A 24,233-nucleotide genomic window follows, 5' to 3' on the forward strand; every position below is an offset into this window, starting at 1 on the left:
GGGGTGGAGGATAGGTGTGCGAGGTGCTCGAGAAGCCCAGCGAATTATACCCATATGTTTTGGTCATGCCCGGCACTACAGGGGTTTTGGATGGGGGTGACAAAGGTGCTTTCAAAAGTAGTAGGAGTCCGGGTCGAACCAAGCTGGGGGTTGGCTATATTTGGGGTTGCACAAGAGCCGGGAGTGCAGGAGGCGAGAGAGGCCGATGTTTTGGCCTTTGCGTCCCTAGTAGCCCGGCTCAGGATATTGCTAATGTGGAAAGAAGCCAAGCCCCCGGGGGTGGAGACCTGGATAAATGACATGGCGGGGTTTATAAAGCTAGAGCGGATTAAGTTCGTCCTAAGGGGGTCGGCTCAAGGGTTCACCAGGCGGTGGCAACCGTTCGTCGAATACCTCGCAGAAAGATAGACGGAATGGGAAAAAGAAGGCAGCAGCAGCAGCCCAGGATCGGGGGGGGGGGGGGGGGAGAGGAGGAGGAACCAGAAGGACTCTCAGGGTTGTTAATATATACTGTATAGTATGTATAGGTCGTTGCTACAGATAATTATATATTGGACTGTTAAATTATATTTTTGGAGAGTGTTACTTGTGACAAGGCAGTTGCCAATTAGGGCTAGTTTTCATTTTTTGTTATTTATTATTTATTCATTTTTTGTTTATAAAATAGGTCATTGTTATTTGTGTTGTTGTAATATTGTGTAAAGGATGCACAATGTACTGTGTTGGTTGACCAAAAATTTTCAATAAAATATTTAATTTAAAAAAAAAGAGCTCCATGAAAGGGTATCGTCAGTTTTGGCTTTGTCCAGAGCCTTGGGGATAGCCTTCACCGTATGCTGAGGTGAAAACAGAACGCAAAGCTCTAAATATGGGTATGCCAGAGTCTCGTATAACCTTAATATAATTATCTGAATTTTGTATAATGGTATAATGGTGTTTGCCATCAACTCACACAGCTTATGCAATAAAAACAGGTGATCAACTGTTACTCCCACTGCTGCGGTTCTTATTATATTTTTCCTTTCCCGAGAACGGGATCTTTTACACATATCGAATTGCTATTTTCGATTAAGTTCCTTACAGGACGCTGTCATATTCTCCAACTGCGGTTCTGATTACTGAATAAGCCATGAGCAATGGACACCACCTTTGTGTGCGTGACCTCGATACTCAAATTCCACAGAATATGCTGGGACGTTTGTTGATGAAACGTCGAGAAGAAAGAAAAGCAGAGTCTGCACGTGCGTTTGACTTTTGTGAGTGCTTTACTTCCTTGGTTACTACACGCTGGTGAACCTTTGTTAAGAAATATGCACATATGAAGTATTTTATTGTGCAAGGTGTTTTCAACTAAAGTTCATGTATGTGGTTGAATTAAACAAGGTTGCCATGGTCACTATTGTGGCTCGTCAGCAATTTCTATTGGACAACATTGTCCAGATTTAATTGCGGAGTTTCCTGGACCACTGTATTTTGTCCAAAGAGACTAATAATGAGTGTCAGGGATTAACCTTGAACCAATTCCATGCTCCACCTATACCCCAAATGCCTCTTGTTGAAGACTATCTCCCTCCTTTATTGCAGTTCTATTGTCTTTTCTAATAATAAAATTCCTTTGTAACTCAACCTATCTTTTCAGAATCCACCTTCCCTGCACATAGAATCATAGAAATATAGAATTTTCAGTGCAGAAGGAGGCCATTTGGCCCATCGAGTCTGCACTGGCCCTTGGAAAGGGCACCCTACTTAAGGCCACACCTCCACCCTATCCTCGTAACCCAGTAACCCCACCTAACCTTTTTGGACACTTTAGCATTGCCAATCTACCTAACCTGCACATCTTTGGATGGTGGGAGGAAACTGGCGCTTTGGGTTGTGGGGGTGAGACCCATGCAAGCACGGGGAGAATGTACAAACTCCACTCGGACAGTGACCCGGGGCCGGAATCGAACCTGGGTCGTCACCGCTGTGAGGCGGCAGTGCTAACCACTGCGCCACCGTGCCACCTGAATCCAATGATTGTTGTCTTGTTTTTCAATAGCTGTTAGAAGTCCAGAGACCACCAACATATGGATTGTGCTTAAGTGTGTTGAGTAATTTCCCTTTAAGAAAACAGATTTCCTCCCCATTAGATCATTCGTGTTAATGTGGTTATTTCACTTCCCCCTTCATCCACATGTCTATCGATATTTTTGAGGCACTTTGATTCTGACCTGGACCAAAGTCAGTCAGTGAGTTGGTCTGTGAGCCAGGCCCAAGGCCTACCCCTGGTTGATGGTCATTGTGGGGAACATCCTTCCTTTACACCAATGGTACTTGCCAGTTCCAACAGCTATGACTGGACTTACAAATCTACTCTGGGATGTAAGTAGAGAAAAAAATGATATAAATGACCAGAAACATAACTGCAGTTTTGTGCATATCTGAAGGAGAAATACACAAACAGATCCAATACTGGAATCCTTTTTTTAAATAACTTTAGCGTGCCTAACTCATTTTTTCCAATTAAGGGGCAAGTTAGCATGGCCGGTCAACCATTCCTGCACATCCTTGTGTTGTGGGGGCGAAACCCACGCAAACACGGGGAGAATGTGCAAACCCCACACGGACAGTGACCCAGAGCCGGGATCGAACCGTGCTAACCACTGCGCCGCCGTGCTGCCCCAAATACTGGAATCTTAAGTGTACACCGCAAATCAGAGTGCAAATTAGGGTAATGGTAACTGTTGAAAAGAGGTTTCAGGAAGGGAAAAACAAAGTTGCTTGTATTTTAAGAAAGTTTTATACAATAGTTAATAAATAGTATCAGTTAGTTAATAGGACCAATTTTAACCCTGTTTGCCTGAGGTAAAACTTAACTTGTCAGTTAGGGATCCTTTGATGCCAGTTAGCTGCTTCCTAGTATGATCAGTTCCACACTTCCCTACCACCAAGTTACCACTCTCAACCATTTTAGATAGGGAGCTGACTGGCTGAATGCAGATCACAGAATCTTTACAGTGCAGAAGGAAGCCATCTGGCCCATCGAGGTCTGCACTGACTCGCTGAAAGAATATTCCACCTAGCGCACTCCCCTACCTTATCCACTTAACCTTACACATTATTTATTTTCAGACAGCAATCCAATTCTCCAATTCCCTTTTGAATACTTCGATCAAACCTGCCTCTGTCCAGACCTCTCAGGATATTAAATACCTCTATCAAGTCTCCCCTCAGCCTCCCTTTCCCCGAGGAAAACAGACCCAACCTCTCCAGTCTATCCTCATAGCTACAGTTCTTTATTCATGGAATCATTCTTGTGAATCTCCTCTGTATTTCATCCAAAGCCTTCACATCCTTCCTCATGTATGGTGCCCAGAACTGGACACAGTACTCCAGATGGGGCCCTTACTAGTGTCTTATACAAGTACACCATGAACTCCTTGTGCGGGATTCTCCGACCTCCCACCGGGTCGGAGAATCCTCGGTGGGCGGCGCGAATCCCGTCACGCCGCCCCCATGCCGGCTGCCGTATTCTCCGGCGCCATTTTTCTGGCGGGGGGGGGTTTCCCACCATGCCAGTCGGGGGCCGTTGGCAGCGGCCTCCCCGGCGATTCCCCGGAGCCCGATGGGTCGAGCGGCCATCCATTTTTGACCAGTCCCGCCGGCGTGAATCACTCAACTCACGTACTGGCGGGACCTGGCAGGTAAGTCGGCGGGGGCGGTCCTCGGGGGGCATGGGGGTTCCGACCCTGGGGGGGGCCCCCACGGTGGCCTGGCCCACGATCGGGGCCCACCGATCTGCGGGCGGGCCTGTTCCGTGGGGGCACTCCTTTCTTCTGCGCAAGCCCCTGTAGGGCTTAGCCATGGTTGGCGCGGAAAAGAGAGCACATGCCCCAAAATACGCCGGCCGGTCTGCGTCTGCGCGAGATCACGCCGGCCCTTCAGCGCATGCGTAAACTCACGCCGACCCTTCGCCGCTGGCTGGAGTGGCGCCAACCCCTTGACCGCCAACATAGAGAATTGCGCACTTTCGGGGGCTGTTGATGCCAGAGTGTTTGGCACCGGTTTTCCCGCCGGCGTGGGGACTTAGTCCTCAGAAGGGAGAATCTCGGCCCTTATTCGTGCACTCAATGCCTCTATTAGTAAAACCTGGAACATCATTTGGTTTCTCAACATGCCCTGCAACTTTTAATGACTTATGGACATATACACAGAAACCCCTCTGTTCCTGCACCTCCTTGAGAGTTTCTCCCTTTATTTTGTATATCTCTCTGCATTTGTCTTGCCAAAATGAATCACCTCACACTTTTCTGCATTGAAGTTCATCTGGCACTTGTATCCTCAATCTACCAACATGTCTATATTCCTTTGAAGATCAAGATTATCCTCATCACAGTTGACAATGCTTCCAATCTTTGTATCATTCTGTGAGGAAAACAAAGGTAGTTTGAAGGGATTTATATTTGAATTGGTAAACATCAAAAATAAGGTACAGTTTTAAGTGGGTTGAAATTAATGTGTCTGTGCCTGGAAGGGTAAAACCTATTGTTAGATTCATACTGGCCAAATATGTTAGTATGTGTGAGGTTGGTTAAGTTTCAACTGTGTTTCTATTGTGCTTAGAGAGGGCATGAGAGGCCTTGTGCCTTGCGACTGTTTTTGCTATGTAACTGATGAAGTGTATTGAGGCCTTGTGCCTTGCGACTGTTTTTGCTATGTAACTGTCGAATTGTTAATAAACCAAAATATTAGAGAGGGCATGAAGAATAAATAGAACTAGCAGGGGTTGCTTAGCAATTGGAGGCCCTTGTAAGGATAAAGAAAGCTTTTAAATTTTAGTTTTAGCTGGGTATATTGTAGTTGGAGACAGAACACGGGAAGGTGAACAGCTCTCAACTCTGCCAGGAGAAGCTGGACAGGACAATGGAATTGCAAAGATGCAAGCTTCCTAAGGAACAAGTTACAGTCCAGATAATTGGGAAATTGGGCCAGAAATTTCTGAGTTAAGGAGATAATTGCAGTAACAAGACTTAAAGTGGGACAGCTGACTTCAAAGATAAATCAAATGCCTGATGCCATTTTGATGACATTAATTACAGTCTGGAAATTGAGAGTTAAAGCAATTTTGAGCAGTTTTTTTGAGTGTTTTTCAAACTTTTTTCCCGGGGACCCATTTTTACCAACTGGCCAACCTTCGGGACCCAACCCAGCCGATCTTCGCGACCCACGGCGGCCGACCTTCGCGACCCACGGTGGCCGACCTTCGCAACCCATGGCGGCCGACCTTCACGGCCCACACCGTTGCCAACCTTTGCAACCAAGTCGGCCAACCTTCGCGGCCCACGCCAGCGTCCTTCGCGGGCCATGCCGGCCAACCTTCGCGGCCCACGCCAGCATCCTTCGCGAGCCATGCCGGCCAACCATCGCGACCCACGGCGGCCGACCTTCGCGACCCACGGCGGCCGACCTTCGCGACCCACCATTTTCTCTTGCCTTGTTTGCGGCTGACAAAATGGAGGAGTCGCAATCGCGCCCAAAGCACATGATGTCAATGTTCGGGGGGCGTGACCTGCTCTCTGCCTCCCGTCAGGCAGGAAGATTACATAGAATTTTTTAAAAAATCTTCTGCGTCTCTGATTGCGCAAATTTACGGGCAACAGGCGGCTTTTAAAAGACACTCAAAAATTGATAAAGCTTCCAAATATGACCGGCAGGCACTTTGTTTTAGAATTTTTAAAATTAAAAATTTTAAAAGTTGACATCGCTTGGTTGAAGTTACAGCTGCGGTGAAACCATCGTTGGATCACTCACCATTCTCGGAGTAAGAGACTTCCACTTAATCAGCATCAAAGTTCAGAAAACACCCAATCACATCATTCTCCACAAAACTATTGCAGCCGGCTTTTAATAATGCCAGCTGTGAACGGCCTACAAAAATGCTGCGACCAGCTTTTTAAAAATGCAGCCGCATTGTGCATGCGTGCGCACCGATGAGCGGGCACGCATGCGCAGTGCGACCGCACTTTTAAAATATGTTTGGGGCCATTTTGAAGGCTGTTTGCAGCCGGCATTATCAAAAGCCGGCTGCTGCGGCTATTGCGCGCGGATTTGCGCGATCGGGAGTGCTGCTATGGACGGCTCCGCGACCCTCCCGACACCCGCCCGCGACCCACCCGCGGGTCACACCCCGATTTTGACAATGCCTGGTTCACACAATAGTCAAGGCAAGGAAACCCTAAAGGGGTTGATGTAAATCCTGGACTGGACCCGCTGTTAAAAAGTGGAGTAGAATCTCTGTTTAAAAGAGTAATTTGGAAAAGACCGACTGGATTTCAGAATGCAAACCACGAATGGAAAGTATTATTGTGAACAAAGATTTTAAAGGGTGTTTTTGGGAGTGGAGTTTGCCATCCAGGGTGTTCCAGATTTATTTGTCCTACTTCCCTCAGGGAATGTACTTTGACATAGTCGTAGAATCATAGAATCCCTACAGTGCAGAAGGAGGCCATTCAGCTCATCGAGTCTGCACTGGTCCTTTAAATGGCCATTCTACCGAAACCCAATCCCCTGTCCTATTCCTGCAACCGCACCCTAAGGAGCAATTTATCGTGGTCAATCCACCTAACTTGCATATCTTTGAAATGTGGGCGGACACCAGAACACCTGGAGGAAACTCATGCAGACACGAGGAGAACGTGCAGACACCACTCAGACAGTTGCCCAGGGCCGGGATCGAACCCGGGTCCCTGGTGTTGTGAGGCAGCAGTGCTAACCACTGTGCCACCCTACCCATATTAGTTGAATTAATAGCACCAGAAATGTCACCTGACCTGATGAAGTTATGAATTTAACAGAGGCAGCTGAGTAATTAAGCTTACTGACGTACAGACTCCAGGTTCCTGGCAGGTAAGTGTTCCGTCCTCCGGTACCAGGTGACTATTGTATCGTTGGTTGGGAACCACTTCAACCATTTCACCAGCCTTTTGTCGTTCTCCCACCTTTGTCTTCAGGTACACACCAAACCCAATGTCCGCACTCTCAGTCAGAAACTGCCACCTAGAATTAAAGATCAGAACTCAGAAATGTAGAAACTGCAACACGTCACATTTAAAATGATCATTCCCGTGTTCAAATCCCTTCATGGCCTCACAACTTCCCCTAACTCTGTAACCTTCAGCCTACAATCCTCCAAGAACTGCCCCAGCATTGGTCAATGCGCCATCACAACCCAAAGTTTAAGAATTCCCTTTCTCAATCTCTCCAATTTTGTATCGGCCCCTCCTCCTTAAAGATTATCCTCTTTGCTTCAGCTTTCGATTACCTCCCTATCATCTCCTTCTTTGGCTTAGTGTCTATTTTTGTATAATTACAACCCTAGGGTCAGTGCCTAGGGTCAGTTCTACACTAAAGGTGCCACTAAATACAACAAAAACCTATATCAATTTCCCCCCCCTTAGCATTTAGAAAAAATAAATTTAGAGTACCCAATTCATTTTATCCAATTAAGGGGCAATTTAGCGTGGCCAATCCACCTAGCCTGCACATCTTTGGGTTGTGGGGGCGAAACCCACGCAAACACGGGGAGAATGTGCAGGCTCCACACGGATAGTGACCCAGAGCCGGGATCGAACCTGGGACCTCGACGCCGTGAGGCAACAGTGCTAACCCACTGCGCCACTGTCCCAAGGTGCTTCACAGGAGCACTGTAAAACAAATGTTGATGCCTAGCCACATAAGGAGACCAGGCTTAGTCAAAGAGGTAGTGTCTTAGAGGAGGAAAGTGAGAAAGAGGGACAGAGAGGTGTAAGGAGGGAATTCCAGAGTTTTGGGCCTTAGCAACTGAAGCCATGGCTACTAATGGTGAAGTACGTTTATAATTGCGAATGCACAACAGGCCAGAATTAGACAAGTCGGAGGCAGTGGCGTAGTGGTATTGTCACTGGACCAGCAGTAATCCAGAGACCCAGATTAATACCTGGGGACCTGGGTTCAAATCCCGCCATGGCAGCTGGTGAAATTTAAATTCACTAAAAATCTGGAATTAGAAATCTCACGGTGACCATGAATCCATTGCCAATTGTTTGTAATCCCCCCCCCCCCCCCCCCCCCACCCACCCCGGTTCACTTTAGGGAAGGAAATCTGCCATCTTTACCTGGTCTGGCCTAAATGTGACTCCAGACGCACAGCAATGTGGTTGACTCTGAAATCCCCTTTGAAATACACTCAGTTCAAGGGAAATCAGGGATGGGCAAAAAAAGCTGCCCAGCCAGAGGTGCTCACACCCCGGCTGAATAAATGAAAGTATATATATCTCAGAGGGTTGTGGAGCTGTAGGAAGTTGCAGAGGTAGGAAGGGGTTAGGCCATAGAGGGATGTAAAAACAAGATTGAGAATCTTAAAGTCAACCTGTTGCTTGAGCAGAAGCCACTGTAGACCAGTGAGCTGATAGGGGAATCAGACTTGCTCTATTGTTGTTCAAATACTTTGACTACATTTACACATTTTCCCTCACGGGAGATCAGATCAGTCCACCATTATAATGGTCTGGATTTTTAATTCTGGGGTCGAGACCATGTTGGTAGGTGAATTTTTGGATCCCAACCTTGTATCAAGCCCAGTCTGAAACCTGACCCGATTATTAATGAACTGGTCCAGTCGTGGCCAGGGAGTGCACTTGTCATGGGAGTGTCCCTTTAAGAAATCATGTTGGCTTATCACATGGCTTCAGTGATGTCATTTTGTGGGTGGAGCTGAGCTGTGGCTGTGAGGTTTTACTTTCTCTTTTGTTTGGACTGCTGTGGACTACAGACAGAGAAAATAAGTCTCTCTCTATTTTAATTTTAAAGCGTTGTCCCAGGAAAAAACAATTGATTATAGCTACCTGCTTTGGTATCTTAAAAAATATAGTTTGCTTTCTGGAAGGGTTTAAACCTGCTGGTGAGAGGGAGTCAGAATCTCAGGAAAAGCCAGTCTTATTCAAATGAGAATGCAGAGTGCTGGGTCACGCCCTTGAAAAGGGTTTTTTGGTTTATGGGATTTTGTTTTTGAATTGGAACAGTTAAGGAGGAATTCATTAAGTGTTATACATAGATTACTATAGCTATGGGGTATCTTTGTGTTTGTAAATGATAAAAATTCTTGCTGTGTGTATATATATGTTAACTAAGTTCTTAGAATAAAACTTATTTTGATTAAAGTGTCAAGGAAAACTGTTGAATCACACCTAAAGGGAAGGCTCTTGTGCGCATCCTAACCAAATTCAACATAAAGATTGTAGGTCAGGTGGACTTCATAATATACTTTGGAGTTTCTAACCCCTGACCCATAACACACTCAATGCCAAATTAATGATGGTGGGTGGGCTCCCAAGGCTGTTCTCGGAGGGATTGGCAACACCGTCATTAGAGATAAGGGGCAGGGTTCTCCAACCACCTGCCGGGTCGGAAAAACCCCGGGGTGGGGGTGAATCTTGCCCCGCCGCCGTTCTTTGGGCGGGATCACACCGCGCCAGTCGGGGCCGTTGACAGCGGCTACCCCGGCAATTCTCCAGGCCCCGATGGGCCGCCGGCGGGACCTGGCAGGTACGTTGGCTGGTGCAGTCCTCGGGGGTGGGGCGGGGGGGCCCCTACGGTGGCCTGGCCCGCGATCGGGGCCCACTGATCTGCGGGCGAGCCTGTGCCGTGGGGGCACTCCTTCCTTCCGCGACGGCCATTGCGGAGCTCTATAGGGGCCGGCGCGAAGAAGACACCCCCCTGCTCATGCGCTAGAATACGCCGGCTGGTCTGCGCATGCGCTGAACCATGCCGGTGGTTCTGCGCATGCGCAAACTCAAGCAGTCCCTCCGACGCCGGCCTAGCCCCTGGAAGTGCGAAGAATTCCGCAACTTCCGGTTGGCCCGACGCAGGAGTGGTTCGCACCGTTTTTTACGCCGGCGTCGGGCCTTTGCGCGGATTCGGGAGAATCCCGCCTAAGAGCTGTCAATTCAGGAAGGAGAGAGAGTGAGAGGGCATCTCAAGATGGTGGGACCCATTGAAGACACTTTTCAAAGTTGAGATTAAAACTGGCAATCGCGAGGCCACTACTGTGTACTGTAGAGGAGGTGGCCCTTCTCAGGGCAGGCTGCACCTGTGGCCATCCTGCATTCGCAGCTTGGGGGGTGCTGGGGTGGAGTCGCAAAATGTAGAAGGACTGATCTATCTCGTCTACCATCAGGTGACCGCCTCATCCCTGGGCTGTGTTTCGACCTTGGCAAGGGGACTGGATAATTCCAGTTGGCACTGGCAGAATGGCCTGAATAGGCCCTTAATGATAACTATTCACTGCACTACAGCAAGGACTAAAACCTACTTAACTACATCAAATAATAGTTTCTAAAATATATATTCAGATAAGATCTAAATGTAGTAAATAAGAAATTGGTACAATTACCTATCCGACACCTATTTTCCCTCTGCCCACTATTCGCCTTCCCCATTAACTTACAGAGTAAAAGAGTCTTAACCATAGGTACTACAGACTGACAGTGACTCCTCTAGTGAGAGTTTCACACGGTTAATATCCTTTAAAGACTGCTCAAACTAATAGTTCTTTACATTTTTTTCCTGGGATGTGAGCATTGCTGGCCTGAGTTGCCCATTCCCATTAAGAAGGAGGTGATGAGCTGCCTTCTTGAACCACTGCAGTCCAGGTGTTGTTGGTTCACCCCGAGTGCTGTTTGGGAGGGTGACCCAGGTTTTGACCCAGCCACAGTGAAGGAAAATTGATACAATTCACAGTCAGGAGGGTGTGTGGCTTGAAGGAACTTCGCAGGCATTCCCATGCATTTGCTGCCCTTGTCCTTCTCGGTAGGAGAGGGTTTGTAAGGAGCTTTCAAAGGAGCCTTGGCAACTTACTGCACTGCATCTTATAGGCGGTGTATGCTGCTGCCCTTTTGTGTCAGTGGTGGAGGGAGTGAGTGTTTAAGGAGATAAATGGGGTGTCAATCTAGTGGGCTGCTTTGCCCTGGGATATGTCGAGTTTCTTGAGTGTTGTTGGAGCTGCACTTATCCAGGCAAGTGGAGAGTATTAAGTCACACTCCTGACTTACTTAATATCTTGATGAGAAGTTATAATAATAATCTTTATTAGTGTCACAAGTAGGCTTACATTAACACTGCAATGAGGTTACTGTGAAAATGGGCGGCACAGTAACACAGTGGTTAGCACTGTTGCTTCACAGCACCAGGGACCTGGGTTCGATTCCCAGCTTGGGTCACTGTCCATGCGGAGTCTGCACGTTCTCCCCGTGTCTGCGTGGGTTTCCTCCGGGTGCACCGGTTTCCTCCCACAAGTCCCAAAAGACGTGCTTGTTAGGTGAATTGGAAATTCTGAATTCTACCTCCGTGTACCTGAACAAGCGCCGGAATGTGGCGACAGGGATTTTCACAGTAAATTAATTGCAGTGTTAACGTAAGCCTACTTGTGACACTAATAAAGATTATTAGATAAAGCAGAGGCAGTAAGATCCAAGTGCCAGCTGATGTTTAACCCTTGTGTTAAATGTTTCTTACCCCAAGGTTCGAGCAAAAATGCTGTTTTAGACTTAGTCTCACCTTAAAACACAGCCAGGGAAGAGCATCTCATATTCAGACTGAAAAGTGGAACCCCTGTTGACTGTGACTGTGTTTTCATATTGTTGTTTAATGGACTCAAGGATGTAATATGACTTTGGTACGTCCCCACCAAAGTTAATCTAATAAAAAAGAAAATGAGAGGTTTTAACAGGAAGGCAACTCTAAGATCTGGAATACATTTTGCTATTTCATAAAGAGGCTTTGAAGTGAACAGGGACTGTTGCTAGGTTGCATTTTATTGTTGAATAATTATCCAGGCAACAAAGATGGTGAAGCAATGCCGGAGCAATAGCCTGGATTTTACAGTCAGCAGTGAAAGGATGTGATTACGACTGTCCTCCAAAACAAGTTTCCCAAAAGACTTGGCAATCTCTGTGGAGATCTTTCCCAATGTTAATTAGAATATGGTGCCAAGAAAAGGGAATCTCTTGGTGCCCAGCATCATTAAAGCATAGTATGCAGCCAATTGTATTGGAGAATTCTCACAGGCAGCAAACCAGGGATAAAATACACCGATTACCCTTCATAAATTTTACAGAGAGCAAAATCAAAGTTGGGCATACACCTAAGAGGCAGGAATAACATTTTTTTTTTAATTTAGAGAATCCAATTAATTTTTTCCAATTAAGGGGCAATTTAGCGTGGCCAATCCACCTACCCTGCACATCTTTGGGCTGTGGGGGCGAAACCCACGCAAACACGCGGAGAATGTGCAAACTCCACACGGCCAGAGACCCAGAGCCGGGATCGAACCTGAGACCTCGGCGCAGTGAGGCAACAGTGCTAACCACTGCACCACCGTGCAAGAGGCAGGAATGTCAAAAACGTTCATAAAATATAACTTCTAGTATCCCGACAAAAAATTAGAATTATCATCATTGGGAAAGTTGACATTCCATGAATGTAAAAATTAGTTTTAGGGACAGAGGTACACTTCAGCAGTAGCTACGATGGAGTAGCCCATTAACATCCTAGTTACATTTCATGAACAAGGTGGGTTCTTAATAGTGATATCACAATGTGAAAGAGGAAGTTCGTGTCACTTCAGTGATTTGAAGAAGATCATCATCTGCGGGGGGATCGACAGTTTACCCTTTAGAGGAGCAGAAAATCACTGACAGCAGCGTTTGCATTTCAACGTTTAACTGCAACGTGTGCAGATGCCAGAGTTTGCTGTCAGTTTCAGAGTAGTAAAGCTGGGAAAACGCTAACAATTTCACCATCATTTCAGCTATGGAATCCAGAACTCTGCCACTCGGTCTAACTCAATTAAAGGCACAGGACAAATGTTCTTTTCAACAGGTCACACAGGAACAGTTCTACATCAAGTTGACTAAAATCAATAACCAATCAAACAACAACAGCAACTTATATTTATATAGCACCCTAAACGTAATAAAACATTCCAAGGCCATTTCGTAGCCGCTTGAGAAAACAAAGCATGATACCGAAACACTTAAGGAGTTATTCATCAGATGAGCAAAAGCATGATCGAGAAGTGCCTTAAAGGACAGAAGTGAGATAGAGTCAGGGAAGTGTTGGGAGGGAATTCCAGAACTTTAGGCCCAGGCAACCGATGACTGCCAATGGTACTGTGATTAGAATTAGAAAATCACAAGAGGCCAGAATTGGGAGAGCACAGATAGCTGTGGGGTTAAAGGAAATTACAGAGATGGGGAATAACAAGGTCATGGAGGGATTTCAAAACACAAATAAGAATTTCAAAATCAGGACATTGCTTGACCAGGAGCCAATTGAGTTCAGCGAGCACAGTGAGTGATAGGGGAACAGGACATGCTGTGACTTAAGAGTTTTGAATGACCTTAAGTTTATGGAGGGTGAAATGTGGAAGGACAATCAGCAGTGCTTTGGAATAATAGAGCCTGGAGAAAACGAAAAACCTTCGACTCCAAAAGTGAACATTGCTACCACATGGACTACAATTGCTGGATTTACTCATTTTAGCAAAACATTAAGATCAAACTTACTTATCAATAATACCTAGAAGGAATTAAGAATTAATTTGTTTTAAGTCCCTGACCCTACCAAACTCCCTCGCCGCTGCCTGCTTCCTTAGCTAGTGGGCTGGCGAAGAGTCCTGAGGGGGTGAATGGGACATTTGAGGCCTTCTACAGGAGGCTCCATGAGTTGGAGCCCCTCACGGGGGAAGAGGGGATGCGGGGGTTTCTGGATGGGTTGGCGTTCCCCAAGGTGGCGGGGGAGAGGGTGCAGGGGCTGGGGGCCCCGATTGGGCTGAGGGAGGTGATGGATGTCATGGGTGCGATGCAGGCAGGGAAGGCCCCGGGCCCGGAAAGGTCCCCAGTAAAGTTTTATAAGAGGTTTGGTACGGATTTGGGACCGCTGCTGGTGAGGATGTACAATGAGGCGAGGGAGAAGGGGGAGTATCCACCCCACATTTTCGCAGGCCTCCAACTCCTTGATGTTAAAGAAAGATAAGGAGTAGTGGGGTCGTAACGACCAATATCACTGCTGAACGTTGATGCAAAGCTGTTGGTGAAGGTGCTTACCTCATGAATTGAGGACTGTGTGCCAGGGATGATAGGGGAGGACCAGGTGGGATTTGTGAAGGAAAGGCAGTTGTTGGCAGATGTGCGGAGGCTATTTTTTGTCATTATGATGCCCTCGAAGGGGCAGGAGGTGGAGGTAGTGGTGGTGATGGATGCATAGAAGGCTTTTGATTGAGTGGAGAAGGCCTACTGGAGGTCCTGGGGTGGTTTGGATTTGGGCAGGGTATTGTGGACTGGCTCTGGTTGTTGTTCAAGGCACCTGTGGCGAGTGTTTTGACAAACCTGATGAGTTTTGGGTACTTTGGATTATATCGTGGGATGAAACAGGGTGTTCCCGATCAATGCTAGCGGGGAAGAGGAGGTTAGGGGAGTTGCTGTTCAAGGTGGTGGAGGGGAGAGTTTTAGGTATTTAGGAATCCAGCTGGGATTCAAGGGGATCAGGGGTTATGGGGAGAAGGCAGGAGGATGGGGATGAGAAAATATCAGCCATGATTGAATGGCGGAGCAGACTCGATGGGCCAAGTGGCCTAATTCTGCTCCAATGTCTTATGGTGTGGTGTTGGGCCCAGCTATACAAATTGAACTTGGCTCGATTACTGGAGGGAATGAAGGCGGAGTTTAAGAGGTGGGATGTGCTGCCACTATCACTGGCTGGGCGGGTGCAGACGGTAAAAATAACGGTGCTGCCCAGGGTTCTGCTCGTGTTCCGAACCTCCCCATCTTTGTCCGCACGTCCTTTTTCAAGAAGGTTATCAGGATAATTTCAGAGTTTGTTTGAGCGGGGAAGAACCCGCGGGGTGAGGCAGGTGTTCTTGGAGAGGGGGTGAGGGGGGTGCTGGCGTTGCCAAATCTGATAAAGTACTATTGAGCGGATTGGGAGACGGCACATGAGGGGGGATATGGGTGATATCCTGGGTGGGTGCGGGATGGGGATATCCTGGGGGGGGGGGGGGAGAATGGGGATATCCTGGGGGGGGGGGGGAGAATGGGGATATCCTGGGGGGGGTGGGGGGAGTGGGGATGGGGATATCCTGGTTGAGGGGGGGGGGGGTGGGATGGGGATATCCTGGGGGGGGGGGGGATATCCTTGGGGGGGGAATGGGGATATCCTGGGGGGGGGAATGGGGATATCCTGGGGGGGAGGGAGGGGATGGGGATATCCTGGGAGGGGATGGGGATATCTTGGGGGATGGGGATATCCTGGGCGGGGGGGGGAGGGGATGGGGATATCCTGGGGGGGGGGATATCCTGGGGGGGAGGGGATGGGAATATCCTGGGAAGGGGGGGTGGGGATATCCTGGGGGGGGGTGGGGATATCCTGGGGGGGGAGGGATGGGGATATCCTGGGGGGGGGGGATATCCTGGGGGAGGGGGGAGGGGATATCCTGGGGGAGGGGATGGGGATATCCTGGGGGGAGAGGGGGAGGGGATGGGGATATCCTGGGGGGGGGGGGAGGGGATGGGGATATCCTGGGGGGGGGGGGGGATGGGGATATGCTGGGGGGGGGGGGAGGAGATGGGGATATCCTGGGGGGGGGGATAACCTGGGGGGGGGGGCGGGGGGGGGGAGGGGATGGGGATATCCTGGGATGGGGGGAGGGAATGAGGATATCCTTGGGGGGGGGCGGAGGGGATGGGGATATCCTGGGGGGGAGGGGATGGGGATATCCTGGGGGGTTGGGATGGGGATATCCTGGGGGGGATATCCTGGGGGGGGGGGGGAATATCCTGGGGGGGGGGATATCCTGGGGGGGAGGGGGGGGGGATATCCTGGGGGGGAGGGGATGGGGATATCCTGGGGGGAAGGAGATGGGGATATCCTGGGGGGGGGATGGGGACATCCTGGGGGGGGGAATGGGGACATCCTGGGGGGGGAGGATGGGGATATCCTGGGGGGGGGGGGAAGGAAAAAAAAAAAGTACTATTGAGCGATACTTAGGGAGTCCGGTAGTAATAGCTTTGTTGAGAATTTGGGGGCAGTTTCAACAACACTTCAAGTTGGGGGCAAGATCAAGGGAAATGTCGATTCGGGGGAACCATAGATTTGAGCCAGGGAAGTGGGATGGAAATTTTTGGAGATGGGAGGAGAAAGGAATTAGGACACTAAAAGAATTGTTTCTTGGGGTCGTTTTGCGGGATTGAAGGAGCTGGGAGCGAAGTATGACCTGGAGCAGGGGGAAATATTTAGATACATGCAGGTTCGAGACTTTGCCAGAAAGGAGATACGGAGCTTCCCAGTAGAGCCGGCTTCCACATTGCTGGAGGAGGTGCTGACGACAGGGGGACTGGAGAAGGGGGTAGTATCGGCGGTTTACGGGGCTATTTTGGAGGAGGGAAGGCGCCGCTAGAAGGGATCAAGGCAAAGTGGGAGGAAAAGTTGGGAGAGGGTATGGAGGAGTGGTTCTGGTGTGAGGTGCTCTGGAGGGGGAACGCCTCCACCTCGTGCGCGAGGTTGAGGCTGATACAACTGAAGGTGGTGTATAGAGCACACCTTACAAGGGCGAGGATGAGCTGGCTCTTTGAGGGGGTAGAAGATGTGTGTGAACGTTGCGGGGGGGGGTGGGGGGGCCGCAAACCACGTTCATTTGTTTTGGTCCTGTCCAAAGCTTTAGGATTACTGGAAGGAGGTTTTTAGGGTAATCTCTAAAGTGGTGAAGTGAAACTGGACCTGGGCCCTCGGGAGGCCATATTCGGGGTGTCGGACCAGCCGGGGTTGGAAACGGGCGCGGAGGAAGATGTTGTAGCCTTCGCTTCGTTGATCGCCTGAAGGCAGATCCTGTTAGGGCGGAAATCTACCTCTCCACTCTGTGATCTTGCGTGGCTGGGGGTCCTGCTGGAATTCGTGACGTTTGAAAAGGTCAAATTTGAACTGAGGGGAAGGATGGAGGGGTTCTACAATTCTTGGGCATTATTCATTATGGACTTTCGAGAATTGAATTACATCGAACATTTGGGGGGGGGGGTGTTGGGGGTGACTGTATGTGTTAATAGTGACTATGGGTGATTCCTGATTCCTTTTTGTCATTTGTTTATGTTAACATGCGGGTTAATGTTTGGGGGTTTGGTGGGAGGATGGGATCGTTGTTATTGATATGGGGATTGACATTACATTCGTTACTGATTATTGTTTAATGTTGGGTGTGAATTTGGGAGAAAATGTGAAACAGGAGAAGAAAAAATATATTTTATAAAAAAGTACTATTGGGTGGCGAATATTGCGATGGTGAGGAAGTGGGCTGTGGAGGAGAGGTTAGGGGGGTGGATGGAGGCGGCATTGTGTAGGGGACCGAGTTTGAGGGCTCTGTTGTTGGCACCTCTTTCGTTCCCGTCGGTTAGGTACTCTGTGAGCTGAGTGGTAGTGTTGCCGCTAAGGGTGAGGGGTCAGTCGCGGGCAACATTTTGGGCGGAGGGCATGTCGTTGCGGGCGCTGATATGCAACAACCACTGGGGCTCAATGCGAGGTTCACAGAGTGGCGGCAGGTAGGGGATCGAGTATTTCAGAGACTTGTCTATCGGGTGCAATTTGGCGGGGCTGGAGGAGTTGGAGCAATTGCATGGGTTGCCCAATGGGAATGGCTTTAGGTGAGGAATTTTGGGAGGAGAGAGCTGCCATCCTTCCCGGGGCTGCCACCTCCGGTGTTGCAGGATAAGCTGTTGTCGGAGGACGAAATAGGGGAGGGAGGGTGTCAGATATATATATAAGGAATTGATGGCGGGGGGAGGGCGCTCGGCAGAGGCTGAATGTATCCTCGCCGTGTGTGCGATTAAACCTCATCCAGTTTAAAATGGTGCATAGGGCTTGCAGGACGGTGGCGAGGATGAGCAGGTTCTTTGTGGGGGTGGAAGACACGTGTGGGCGGTGCGTGGGGGGCCCGCGAATCACATCCACATGTTCTGGGCGTGTGCAAGACTGAGGGGGTTCTGGCAGGGATTCCCGGATGTTTTGCCTGAGGTTCTGGGTGTGGGCGTGGCCCCGAGTCTGCAGGTGGTGAAATTTGGGGTGTCGGAAGACCCGGGGGTCCGGGAGGAGAGAGGCCGATGTGTTGGCTTTTGCCTCCCTGATAGCCGGAGACAGATTCTGTTGTGTTGGCGGGACTCGGAGCCGCCGAAAGCGGGGGGTGTGGGGGAGAGACCTGGCAGAATTCCTGAGGTTGGAGAAAGTCAAGTTCGCTTTGCGGGAGCCGGCAGAGGGATTGAGGGGTCAGCAAGATGGGGGGGATTAGGGGTAAAAATTGGGAGGGTGGAATGTGGTGGGGTGTTGGTATCAGGGGAGGTTGGGGATTCATGGTTGTTTAGGTTGATGTGTTGTTCTTCCGATATTTAGTAAAAAGCCTTGAATAAAAATATACGGCTGGATTCTCCATTCCTGAGACTAGTGTTGGCGCCAGGCAGGATTCGTGAACTTCCCATGACAGCAAAACTGGTGCCGCACCTGCACCGATTCAGCGGCTGTCAAGAGGCTAGCATCGGCACCACGCGGTGCACAATGGATTCCAATGAGAAACGGTGAGGGATTCGCGGTTGACACTCAGGAGGCTGACAAGCTGCAGCCACATATACACATTTCAGTCCCCACACAACCATCCCAGCCAACAGGATGGCAGCCAGGAGAGCAGCAGCACGCTTCACGGATGCCGAGCTGGAGAATTCCTGGACGTGGTGGAGGAGAGGCGGGCGTCCCTGGCCCGGGAAGGAGGCTGCCAGACGCCGCTGTTTGCCGTGCCTTGGTGCAGGTGGCAGAGGTGGTCAACGTTACCAGCAACACCGTCCGGACTGGCCTGCACTGCCGGAAGAAACTGTACGCCCTCCTCAGGCCGGCCAGGGTGAGTAGGCAGCACTGTGCCCCTGGCACCAACATCCGTCCCACACACCCGTAACCCCCACCCCCGCCACCCAGAGGGCAGCAGGACCCTCACCCTGCACCACATACTGGACGCCATGGCAGGGTGCCCTGGCCACTGAAGTCACCAGCTCCCCACCCCCTGGGCTGCAAGCGTCGGTCGGACTGTCTAATGCTGTCTTTATCTGTTTTCCACCCACCCCCAGGAGAAGGCGCCAATACATGGGAGCAGGAGAAAACTGGAGTGGGATGGCCGGACTTGCGGCCCTTTACTGAGCAGAGGGCCCTGGACGTGGCCGGTGGCCCAGAGGAAAGGGAAGTCGCCGGGGTGGAGGCTGGCTGCAGGTGAGGACGTCAGACCCCGCTGAGCTGCGGTTTCCCATGCCACGTGTGTCAACCCCCTCCCAACAGCACCCCACACCACCCTCGCCATCACACCACCCTCACCTCCACACCACCCTCGCCCCCACACCACCCTCGCCCCCACACCACCCTCGCCCCCACACCACCCTCGCCCCCACACCACCCTCGCCCCCACACCACCCTCGCCCCCACACCCCCCACACCACCCTCGCCATCACACCACCCTCACCCCCAGACCACCCTCGCCACCAGACCACCCTCGCCATCACACCACCCTCGCCCCCACACCACCCTCGCCCCCACACCACCCTCGCCCCCACACCACCCTCGCCCCCACACCACCCTCGCCCCCACACCACCCTCGCCCCCACACCACCCTCGCCCCCACACCACCCTCGCCCCCACACCACCCTCGCCCCCACACCACCCTCGCCCCCACACCACCCTCGCCCCCACACCACCCTCGCCCCCACACCACCCTCGCCCCACACCACCCTCACCACCCTTGCCCTCACACCACCCTCGCCCCCACACCACCCTCGCCCCCACACCACCCTCGCCCCCACACCACCCTCGCCCTCACACCACCCTCACCCTCACACCACCCTCGCCCTCACACAACCCTCGCCCCCACACCACCCTCGCCCCCACACCACCCTCGCCCCCACACCACCCTCGCCCCCACACCACCCTCACCACCCTCGCCCTCACACCACCCTCGCCCCCACACCACCCTCGCCCCCACACCACCCTCGCCCTCACACCACCCTCGCCCTCACACCACCCTCGCCCTCACACCACCCTCGCCCCACACCACCCTCGCCCCCACACCACCCTCACCCCCTCCCAACAGCGCCCCCACACCACCCTCGCCCTCACACCACCCTCGCCCTCACACAACCCTCGCCCCCACACCACCCTCGCCCCCACACCACCCTCGCCCCCACACCACCCTCGCCCCCACACCACCCTCGCCCCCACACCACCCTCACCACCCTCGCCCTCACACCACCCTCGCCCCCACACCACCCTCGCCCCCACACCACCCTCGCCCTCACACCACCCTCGCCCTCACACAACCCTCGCCCTCACACCACCCTCGCCCCACACCACCCTCGCCCCCACACCACCCTCACCCCCTCCCAACAGCGCCCCCACACCACCCTCACCCCCACACCACCCTCGCCCCAACACCACCCTCGCCCCCACACCACCCTCGCCCCCACACCACCCTCGCCCCCTCCCAACAGCACCCCCACACCACCCTCGCCCCCACACCACCCTCGCCCCACACCACCCTCACCCCCACACCACCCTCACCCCCACACCACCCTCACCCCCACACCACCCTCACCCCCACACCACCCTCACCCCACACCACCCTCACCCCCACACCACCCTCACCCCCACACCACCCTCACCCCCACACCACCCTCACCCCCACACCACCCTCACCACCCTCACTCCCACACCACCCTCACCCCCACACAACCCTCACCCCCACACCACCCTCACCCCCACACCACCCTCACCCCCACACCACCCTCACCCCCACACCACCCTCGCCCCCACACCACCCTCGCCCCCACACCACCCTCGCCCCCACACCACCCTCGCCCCCACACCACCCTCTCCCCCACACCACCCTCACCATCACCATCACACCACCCTCACCACCCTCACCCCCACTGCCCCCCCCCCGGCCCACAGTCTAATCATGTGTCTTGTCTTGTGTCTTGCAGGACCTGCTGGTCGTTGGGGGGGGGGGGTCCACCTGGTGTCCCCCGGCCCCAGCCAGTGCCACAGCAGGAGTGTCCCCCCCCCCAACCATGTGCTGACCAGTGACGAGGACAGAGCACAAGCGGGAGCCCGAGACCCGAGACCCAGGACACCCCAGAGCACGAGTCCAGGGATGACACAGATTTTCCGTCACACGTCTCTCCAACACCTTCCACCATCTCACAGACTCTCACATCGATTGGGCACTTTTGTTAAGAGGGTCTTGGACGCTATCTGGGGCTCTCCACACAGCTGATCCGGTACATCAGGTGGAGGTACGAGCTCCCAATGAGGGCGGATGGTTGGAGGGCAGGCCGACCCCAGGGACTAGCTGCCGTCTAGGCGGGTTTCGGGCTTCTGGAATGGACAGTCCCATCGATTGTGGAGAGGCAGTCGCAAAGCCAGGGACTACATGAGGGGTTGTCGGCGAGCATCCAGCTCCTGCAGGTGCAGGAGCAGGAGGTGGTGCCGACTATGCATGCCACCCAGGCCAATGGCGCACAGGTGGCGTCCTCAGTGGAGGCATTGGGGGCGAGGGTTTTCGTTGTGGATCAGCATGTCCAAGGCCCGGGGCATTGTGAAGGCACTGGCCGAGGCCCCGGACAGGGCTGGCCCAGGGCAGGGCTGGCCCAGGACAGGGCTGGCCCAGGACAGGGCTGGCCCAGGGCAGGGCTGGCCCAGGGCAGGGCTGGCCCAGGGCAGGGCTGCCCTGTCACAGGAAGCTATGTGCTAGAGCAACCTGGACATAGCAGCAGGGCTCCTGAGTGTGGCCCAGTCACAGCGGGTCATGGCTGCGTACGCCGGCGGCATTGCCCAGGCACTGGCTGACGTGGTACAGTCACAGAGGGAGGTGGCCGTGTCCAGAGAGAGATGGCACAGTTACTGGCTGATGTAACACAGACCCAGAAGGTGGTGGCACAGTCACAGTGGTGTCCATTCCCCCCCCCCCCGTCTTCTAGTCGGTGAACCTGGGAGCCCCCCCCCCGTCTTCTAGACGGTGAACCTGGAGGTGGTCGGAGCGTCCCGTGCGCTGGCTCTGGTGCACATTGTTGTGCGGCCTCCCATCTCTGCCTGGGCCCCATGTCCCACCCACCCTCGCCCAACCCGCATCCTTCTGCTCGGAGGGGATCTGGCCTTCAGCCTCCTCCTCCAGCACATCGTCCCTCTGCTACAAGATGTGTGGAGGGATGCAGCAGACCACGACGATGTGGGCGACCCTCTCAGCGTCATACTGGAGGGGCCCTCCAGAACGGTCCAGGCACCTGGACCACATCATCAGGATGCCAAAGCACTGCTTGATCACACCCCTGGTCATTGCACGGGCTTCTTTGTAGCGGGGTCTCAACATCGGTCGAGTGGCGACGCTTCCGGGTGCGGCAATGCGGAGCTGAGCCGCACGATTCGGCAGCTCCGCTACCACGGACTTTCGGGCTCGCTAGAAGAGCCCCAACGGGATTTTTTTTTTAAACTAACCAGTGGAAGGTAAGAGGGAGGTCCCCCTCCAACTTGCATGAAACAGACTCGAGGCGCAACGGCCACAAAAGTGGCATTGAATCAACGGTAAAAACCGCGGAAAAAAGAAAAAAATGGCGGCGGCCAGAGACAAAGTGGAGCTGCAGGAGTTTATTAGGCACTGCTTCGAGGAGCATCGCGAGGAGATGCGTAAGGAAATGCTGGCGCCTATGCTTTCGGCAATCGAAGGACTAGGGATCACCCAGAAGGCCCACGAGGTTCAGATCCAGGAGGTACAAAAAAGAGTTGGTCAGAACGAGGACGAGATCTCGGGCCTGGTGGCGAGAGTGGAGCAGAACGAGGCGCTACACAGGAGGTGGGCGGGGAAGATTCGAAGACCTGGAGAACAGGTCGAGGAGAAAGAATCTGCGGATCCTGGGTTCTCCCTGAAGGAGTGGAGGGGCCGATGCCGGGGCATACGCGAGCACGATGCTCGGGGCGATGATGGGGCAAGGAGGCCCCTTCGAGGCCGCTGGAGTTGGACGGGGCACACCGGTGCTGGCGAACAAGCCCCAGGCAAAGGAGCCGCCAAGGGCAATGGTGGGGAGGTTCCACCGGTTCACGGACAGAGAGTGGGTCCTGAGATGGGCCAAGAAGGAGCGGAGCAGTAAGTGGGACAATGCAGAGATCCGAATATACCCAGACTGGAGCACGGAGGTTGCAAAGCGGAGAGCGGGTTATCAACCGGGCCAAAGCGGTGTTGCACCGGAAAGAAGTGAAATTCGGAATGCTGCAGCCGGCGCGACTGTGGGTCACATACAAGGGCCAACACTATTACTTCGAAACGCCTGAAGAGGCGTGGACCTTTTATACAAGCTGAAAAGTTGGACACTAACTGAGGGTTTGTGAGGGGTGGGGGGGATATTTGAGGTTTGATGTGTGATGGTTGTTGTATATAGGGGGTCAAATCACAATCACACGCAGGAAATGTTATATGGGCTGGGGAGAGAGAGGACAAGGCCGCGACAGGAGCTGCGCCAGAGGGGGGCGGAACGGGCTTTGGAAAGCGGGGTTTTTTTCCCCGGTGCGCGGGAAGAAAGGTGGGGGGGGGGGGGAACTCCCACACGGGGAGGTCAAAGGGATAGCGGGGGTAGCCAGGGTCAGCAGGTGAGAGCTGACTTACGGGAGTGACATGGGGGGAGCAAAAAAGCTAGACAGGGGTCTAGCGGGGGGGGGGGGGGGGGGGGGGGGGGGGGGGGGGGGGGGGGGGGGGGGAAGAGAGAGAGGGATGGGGGGGGGAAGAGAGAGAGGGATGGGGGGGGGGGGGGGGGGAAAGGGTTGCTGCTGCACTGGCTGAAAGGGAATGGGATATAGAAGAGGTGGTCGGGACGGGGTTCCCTGTCTGAGGGGACTGGAGGGTGAGGGAGGCATGAACACCTGACTGGCCCAGAAAAAGGAGATGGCTAGTCGGCGGGGGGGGTGGGGGGGGTGGAGAGCCCCTCCAATCCGGCTGATAACGTGGAACGTGAGGGGGTTGAATGGGCCGGTGAAGAGGGCTCGAGTGTTCGCCGCACTTGAAGGACTGAAGGCGGACGTGGTCATGCTCCAAGAGACTCACCTGAAGGTGGCGGACCAGGTCAGGTTAAGAAAGGGATGGGTAGGACAGGTATTCCACT

The 24,233-nt window shown here is 52.7% G+C and overlaps 1 protein-coding gene across 5 annotated transcripts in view; it reads right to left on the reverse strand.

The window, feature by feature from the left end:
- The window catches only part of LOC140404745 (SEC14-like protein 2), a 162,131-nt gene that overhangs the window by 37,814 nt on the left and 100,084 nt on the right, over positions 1–24,233 (reverse strand). For all 5 annotated transcript variants that reach the window (XM_072493557.1, XM_072493567.1, XM_072493489.1 and 2 more), the window contains 2 exons: positions 11,575–11,714; positions 6,869–7,038 (listed from right to left, as the gene is read on the reverse strand). In XM_072493557.1, the coding sequence (XP_072349658.1) occupies positions 6,869–7,038; positions 11,575–11,714 (310 nt within the window). The remainder of the gene's footprint in view (positions 1–6,868; positions 7,039–11,574; positions 11,715–24,233) is intronic.

Source organism: Scyliorhinus torazame, chromosome 1 (genome assembly GCF_047496885.1).
Source record: "Scyliorhinus torazame isolate Kashiwa2021f chromosome 1, sScyTor2.1, whole genome shotgun sequence".
In the NCBI taxonomy this organism is placed as follows: Eukaryota; Metazoa; Chordata; class Chondrichthyes; order Carcharhiniformes; family Scyliorhinidae; genus Scyliorhinus; species Scyliorhinus torazame.